The sequence below is a fragment of the Oncorhynchus mykiss genome, chromosome 17, assembly GCF_057628025.1.
Source record: "Oncorhynchus mykiss isolate SJ-2025 chromosome 17, ASM5762802v1, whole genome shotgun sequence".
NCBI classification, from domain to species: domain Eukaryota; kingdom Metazoa; phylum Chordata; class Actinopteri; order Salmoniformes; family Salmonidae; genus Oncorhynchus; species Oncorhynchus mykiss.
In genome coordinates, this window is record NC_143038.1 from 70,757,501 (window position 1) to 70,765,000 (window position 7,500).

At 48.7% G+C, this 7,500-nt stretch overlaps 1 protein-coding gene across 2 annotated transcripts in view; it reads right to left on the minus strand.

The window, feature by feature from the left end:
* The window catches only part of col2a1b (collagen, type II, alpha 1b), an 81,010-nt gene that overhangs the window by 51,784 nt on the left and 21,726 nt on the right, over positions 1-7,500 (minus strand). For both annotated transcript variants that reach the window (XM_036950896.2, XM_090206469.1), the window contains 2 exons: positions 7,009-7,086; positions 1,790-1,834 (listed from right to left, as the gene is read on the minus strand). In XM_036950896.2, the coding sequence (XP_036806791.2) occupies positions 1,790-1,834; positions 7,009-7,086 (123 nt within the window). The remainder of the gene's footprint in view (positions 1-1,789; positions 1,835-7,008; positions 7,087-7,500) is intronic.

Sequence of the window (7,500 nt, forward strand, 5' to 3'; positions counted from 1 at the left end):
CAGCTACAACAGCTAATGCAGCTAGTACAGGGTCTACAGCTACAACAGCTAATGCCGCTAGTACAGCTAATACAGCTAACATAGCTAGTACAGCTAGTACAGCTAATACAGCTAGTACAGGGTCTACAGCTAGTACAGCCAGTACAGCTAATACAGCTAGTACAGCTAATACAGCTAATACAGCTAGTACAGCTAATATAGCTAGTACAGCTAATGCAGCTAGTACAGGGTCTACAGCTACAACAGCTAATACCGCTAGTACAGCTAATACAGCTAACATAGCTAGTACAGCTAGTACAGCTAATACAGCTAGTACAGGGTCTACAGCTAGTACAGCTAGTACAGCTAATACAGCTAGTACAGCTAATACAGCTAGTACAGCTAATATAGCTAGTACAGCTAATGCAGCTAGTACAGCTAATACAGCTAGTACAGTTAGTACAGCTAGTACAGCTAAATCAAATCAAATTTTATTTGTCACATACACATGGTTAGCAGATGTTAATGCGAGTGTAGCAAAATGCACATACAGGGTCTACAGCTAGTATAGCTAATACAGCTAGTACAGCTAATACAGCTAGTACAGCTAATACAGGGTCTACTCTACAGGGTGTGGATCAAAATGCAAAGCTCTCCAAAGATTCATGCTCAGACATGTCCTCTGGCTAGCCGGCAACACCTGCCACTTTAATTACTTTAGAGGAAAGGTAGTAGAGGACACGAGCCGAGGGTGCTTTGGGTGGAGGGCTGAGGATCACACCTGGGTTCAAATGGGATTTGCAATATTTCCAATTCTTTAGCTGTGCTTGAGCTACCCTGGTGCAATGGAACCAATGGAGTAGTCCCGAAATGAGCACATCCTGGCACTACAGGAAGACTAAAGCAAAATATTTGGAAAACTATTTGAACCTATGTCTGGGGGGGGGGGGGGGGGGGTGAGGGGGAAGGGCCTAACAGGCACAGTAACCTAGCTAGTGTATGTGGGAACATGCATTCACTCACTGTTTGATTCAGGCCTTTATCTATGCACATACAGTACGACGAGAACTAGACTTCTGACTAACAATTACACTCAATACTAAACTTTGTGAATACTGTGACTTTGTGAACTTTGTGAAGACTGAGTGCTATGGGACAAACTAGTGTAAAGAACCACAGTCATATCATAATGTACCAGTAGACTGTATACCTTTGCATATGATATACTGGGCTGAACTGATATACATGTCTCTGGGCTGAACTGATACACATGGCTCTGGGCTGAACTGATATACATGTCTCTGGGCTGAACTGATATACATGGCTCTGGGCTGAACTGATATACATGGCTCTGGGCTGAACTGATATACATGGCTCTGGGCTGAACTGATATACATGGCTCTGGGCTGAACTGATATACATGGCTCTGGGCTGAACTGATATACATGGCTCTGGGCTGAACTGATATACATGGCTTTGGGCTGAACTGATATACGTGGCTCTGGGCTGAACTGATATACATGGCTTTGGGCTGAACTGATATACATGTTTATACATGGCTCTGGGCTGAACTGATATACATGGCTCTGGGCTGAACTGATATACATGTTTATATATGTCTAAGCGTGCACAGTACCAACTGTTATAGGCTTGTTGACGGGAGTCTGTGTGTGTGTCTGTGTGCGTGCGTGCGTGTGTGTGTGTGGGTGTGCGTGTGCGTGTGTGCGTGCGTGCATGTGTGCGCGTGCGCGCGTGCCTGTGTGCGTGTGTGTGTGTGTGTGTGTGTGTGTGTGTGTGTGCAGGTACTCACAGGAGCTCCAGAAGGTCCAGGTGGTCCTCGAGGACCCATAGGCCCCTGGTGGGAGATGAAGACATGTTAGATAGTAACCACATGATCTTCCACACTACCTTAAGGTCAACTAACCTCCAAACAACCCAAGGTAGAAAAATATATATGCTAGTTTCTAGTTGTTATAATTAAGTTGAACATATTTCAGAATTGGGGGTGGGAAGAGAAAGAAGTGTGGACCTTCACTTCAACTTCTCTTTTCTCTTGTGTTATAAAACCTATTGTTGGCTTCTTCTTCTTCTTCGCTGGCTTCTTTCTTCTTCTTTGGCATCTTTCTCCTTCTCTGGCTTCTTCTTCTTTGCCCCTCAGCAACACAAACTCACTATCCTGCTGCCTGTCACTCACTATTCTCCTGCCTGCCTGTCAGAACCATAAATCATTTTTGGAATTCCACAGTGGCACTCTCTCTTTTTCTCTCTCTTTTTCTCACTCCGTCTCTATCTCTTTCTCTCTCTTTCTCTCACTCCCTCTCTCTCTTTATCTCTCTTTCTCTCACTCCCTCTCTCTCTTTATCTCTCACTATCTCTCTCTCTCTCTCTCTCTGTGTTTTCTCTGAATCTCTCTTTTCTCTCTCCCTCTCTGTTTTTCTCACTCACTCTAACTCCGTCTCTCTTTCTGTAGTTCAGAGGTCAGGGCCAAAAGTGTTGTACTCTACGTGACTTCTGTCGAACTATTTGTTTGCAGTTTAGCATGAATCTAGAGGAAAAGCAATAGCTGTGGGTTGTTTTGGAGCAAAAGGGAAACATATAACATCTACTAGAATGAGCATTGCTAACTCCAACAAGTCTGTTTGACAGACATACTGTACAAACACTAACACCTCAAATAACTTTTATGAATAAACATTGAGAAAGGATTTATTAAGAATTTTTAAAGGCATATTCATGAAAGTTATTATGAAATGTTACCAACTTTTTTTTTATATATACTTTTATTAATAAGATCTTAAAAGCAGTGGGTCAAGTCCTTGCTCTGCTCACTGATCTCGTTGTTAATCTTTAATCCGGTTAATAACAAAGACTTTTGACAACAGACATCTAGTCAGGAAGGAGTAATAGTCTTCTCAGCTCAACCTCGCCGTGCATCATTACACATTGATCAGAGACAAGAGGGAGAGAGAGACGTTTCACTCTCTATTCAGGTGATGAGTCAAATCTGTCACGCAGAGAAAATCTTTAACATGGGCAAAGGGGAGAAGATGACCTAACCTGGAGTTTAATGAGAAGTCTAGAGCTTGGGTCTGAAGTCACACCCTACAGTAATTCCCTGCATGGTGTCCTACTTTTGAACAGAGCTCTATGGGCCCTGGGCAAAAGCAGTGTACTATAGATGAAATAGGCTGCCACTTCAGTCACAGCCAAAACTAAGAAAGCTAAGAAAACAAAGACTTTAAAAAAAATATTTTTTTAAAGATTTCCACTCCTCCACTCATGAAACGTGGACTACCCTCTGTGTATCTATAGCCTTTAATGGTCTTTATAACACACGATTCATAGTGTTGGTGCGTAGACTGATTATCGTAGAGAAATGCAGGGCATCAGCCAAAGCAAACGTCCCTGAGGCAGCACAGAGCTCCTCTGATGAGAATTAGATGTATCTTTTCAGCGAGGCGAGCGACGGACAAACGCACGTCGCAACGGGCCAGGGGCTTGTCAATGGAGCTCTATGTCCATTCGTAGGCGGAGTGTGTTTCTGTGTGTTTGGAGTCTCTGTGTGTGTGTGTTTGTTTGGGGTCTGTCTATGTATGTTTAAGAGGTGGTGTGTATTTGGGTCTTGTGGTACACCGCCTCTCAGTGAAGGCACTGTGTTATGGACCAGGGGCTGTAGGTAGAGACGTTTGGGGTTGACTCTCAGTGAAGGCACTGTGTTAGGGACCAGGGGCTGTAGGTAGAGATGTTTGGGGTTGACTCTCAGTGAAGGCACTGTGTTAGGGACCAGGGGGTGTAGGTAGAGACGTAGGGGGTTGACTCTCAGTGAAGGCACTGTGTTAGGGACCAAGGGCTGTAGGTAGAGACGTTTGGGGTTGACTCTCAGTGAAGGCACTGTGTTAGGGACCAGGGGGTGTAGGTAGAGACGTAGGGGGTTGACTCTCAGTGAAGGGACCAGGGTATGTAGCTAGAGATGTAGGGGGTTGACTCTCAGTGAAGGGACCAGGGGGTTTAGGTAGAGACGTAGGGGGTTGACTCTCAGTGAAGGAACCAGGGGGTTTAGGTAGAGACGTAGGGGGTTGACTCTCAGTGAAGGGACCAGGGGGTTTAGGTAGAGACGTAGGGGGTTGACTCTCAGTGAAGGGACCAGGGTATGTAGCTAGAGATGTAGGGGGTTGACTCTCAGTGAAGGGACCAGGGGGTGTAGGTAGAGAAATAGGGGGTTGACTCTCAGTGAAGACACTGTGTTAGGGACCAGGGGGTTTAGGTAGAGATGTAGGGGGTTGACTCTCAGTGAAGGAACCAGGGGGTTTAGGTAGAGACGTAGGGGGTTGACTCTCAGTGAAGGAACCAGGGGGTTTAGGTAGAGACGTAGGGGTTGACTCTCAGTGAAGGGACCAGGGGGTGTAGGTAGAGACGTAGGGGGTTGACTCTCAGTGAAGGGACCAGGGGATGTAGGTAGAGACGTAGGGGGTTGACTCTCAGTGAAGGGACCAGGGTATGTAGCTAGAGATGTAGGGGGTTGACTCTCAGTGAAGGGACCAGGGGGTTTAGGTAGAGACGTAGGGGGTTGACTCTCAGTGAAGGAACCAGGGGGTTTAGGTAGAGACGTAGGGGTTGACTCTCAGTGAAGGGACCAGGGGCTGTAGCTAGAGATGTAGGGGGTTGACTCTCAGTGAAGAGACCAGGGGGTGTAGGTAGAGATGTAGGGGGTTGACTCTCAGTGAAGGGACCAGGGTATGTAGCTAGAGATGTAGGGGGTTGACTCTCAGTGAAGGGACCAGGGGGTGTAGGTAGAGACGTAGGGGGTTGACTCTCAGTGAAGGGACCAGGGGGTGTAGGTAGAGACGTAGGGGGTTGACTCTCAGTGAAGGGACCAGGGGCTGTAGCTAGAGATGTAGGGGGTTGACTCTCAGTGAAGGGACCAGGGGGTGTAGCTAGAGACGTACGGGGTTGACTCTCAGTGAAGGGACCAGGGGGTGTAGGTAGAGACGTAGGGGGTTGACTCTCAGTGAAGGAACCAGGGGGTTTAGGTAGAGACGTAGGGGTTGACTCTCAGTGAAGGAACCAGGGGGTTTAGGTAGAGACGTAGGGGTTGACTCTCAGTGAAGGGACCAGGGGGTTTAGGTAGAGACGTAGGGGGTTGACTCTCAGTGAAGGAACCAGGGGGTTTAGGTAGAGACGTAGGGGTTGACTCTCAGTGAAGGGACCAGGGGGTTTAGGTAGAGACGTAGGGGTTGACTCTCAGTGAAGGGACCAGGGGGTTTAGGTAGAGACGTAGGGGTTGACTCTCAGTGAAGGGACCAGGGGGTGTAGATAGAGAAATAGGGGGTTGACTCTCAGTGAAGACACTGTGTTAGGGACCAGGGGGTGTAGGTAGAGACGTAGGGGTTGACTCTCAGTGAAGGGACCAGGGGGTGTAGATACAGAAATAGGGGGTTGACTCTCAGTGAAGACACTGTGTTAGGGACCAGGGGGTTTAGGTAGAGACGTAGGGGGTTGACTCTCAGTGAAGGAACCAGGGGGTTTAGGTAGAGACGTAGGGGTTGACTCTCAGTGAAGGGACCAGGGGGTTTAGGTAGAGACGTAGGGGTTGACTCTCAGTGAAGGGACCAGGGGCTGTAGGTAGAGATGTAGGGGGTTGACTCTCAGTGAAGGGACCAGGGTATGTAGCTAGAGATGTAGGGGGTTGACTCTCAGTGAAGGGACCAGGGGGTGTAGGTAGAGAAATAGGGGGTTGACTCTCAGTGAAGACACTGTGTTAGGGACCAGGGGGTTTAGGTAGAGACGTAGGGGGTTGACTCTCAGTGAAGGAACCAGGGGGTTTAGGTAGAGACGTAGGGGTTGACTCTCAGTGAAGGGACCAGGGGCTGTAGCTAGAGATGTAGGGGGTTGACTCTCAGTGAAGGGACCAGGGTATGTAGCTAGAGATGTAGGGGGTTGACTCTCAGTGAATGGACCAGGGGGTGTAGGTAGAGACGTAGGGGGTTGACTCTCAGTGAAGGGACCAGGGTATGTAGCTAGAGATGTAGGGGGTTGACTCTCAGTGAAGGGACCAGGGGGTGTAGCTAGAGACGTACGGGGTTGACTCTCAGTGAAGGGACCAGGGGGTGTAGGTAGAGACGTAGGGGGTTGACTCTCAGTGAAGGGACCAGGGGGTGTAGGTAGAGACGTAGGGGGTTGACTCTCAGTGAAGGGACCAGGGGCTGTAGCTAGAGATGTAGGGGGTTGACTCCTGGACTGTGCTTGGGACATCAGAGCAGCCCAGTCTTTTTTAGTCCTTTCCTTCTCTGGCCAGATGCTGTCAAGCTAAACTTGCTGGGCTTCAGTCAGAGCCAGACAGGGCCCGGGTTATTGAGGGTAGGGGGAGGAATGAATGAGACAGACAGGGCCCGGGTTATTGAGGGTAGAATGAAGGAGTTTAGGAGACAGACAGGCTTCTCTTTGGGGTCTGGTACCAAAGCCCCAAAGCCACAGAGTCTGTCTCAGGCACATTGCTCTGCGTGTCGCCTCTCCGCAGGTCTCGAATGGGGTACAATCCACTGTGGCGACCACCAGCTGGGTTTCAGTCTTCAGCTCCACCAGTCAGCCAGCCAGCCAGCCAAATGCTCGCTGTGGAAGCAGCAAGCCGAACACTGCTCTGTGGTTTTCCAAACCAAAATAGCTCCCAGTAAGTGTGCTCTTCATTTCACTTTGGCTTAGAGGCTGCATGTGATGGAATTTTCAGTCGACTTGAAAAATAAAAAGTCTGTTTTCCCAAACCAAACCTAGGTATGCTCCACAGAGGAGGGGGGGTATATTTCCTGTAGCGGGGGGCCAGGAGGATGTGTAGTTTCTCCCCCATACCTCAGGGGGCAGTGTTGAGTCACGCTGAGGCCTATTCACCGAAGCTGGTCTCACGTAGCCACTAGTCAGATCAGACCAGACAACGCATTCTTGCATATCGCGAAACGATACTACTCTGAAGCTGATAGGAGAGAACTGGTCTAATGGCGCCAGGGATCTAACGATGTATCTCGCGAGCTCTCTCACCATTGGTCCTTGCATCACGCCCATCTGTGCTCCGCCAGCCTTCTCGTCGAATCCTCCCGCCATCTGAGCAGCAAAGTTCTGTGGGATGACAAAATGTCATCCATAAGACACTGTTATATGATCCCCCCCCCAAAATAAAATACCACACACACTAATCTCAATAGTAGGCATATTTCTGTCTTGGAAGTCTACTCTCAGACAGCACAGCACGTCTTAACAGGATCCGTGTGTGTGTGTGTGTGTGTGTGTGTGTGTGTGTGTGTGTGTGTGTGTGTGTGTGTATGTGTTTTGTCTCTGTCTGTGAGAGAACAGTAGATAGTGAAGGGATGGTTATCAGATCAACAACAGAGTACACAGGGAGGGGGGTAGGATAACTATTTTAATCTCTTTCTATTTCACAATGGAGCCCCTTACCTCTTCGCCCCTCCCCTCTTCTCCCCTCCCCTCCTCTCCTCTCCTCTCCCCTCTTCTCCCCTCCCCTCTTCTCCCCTC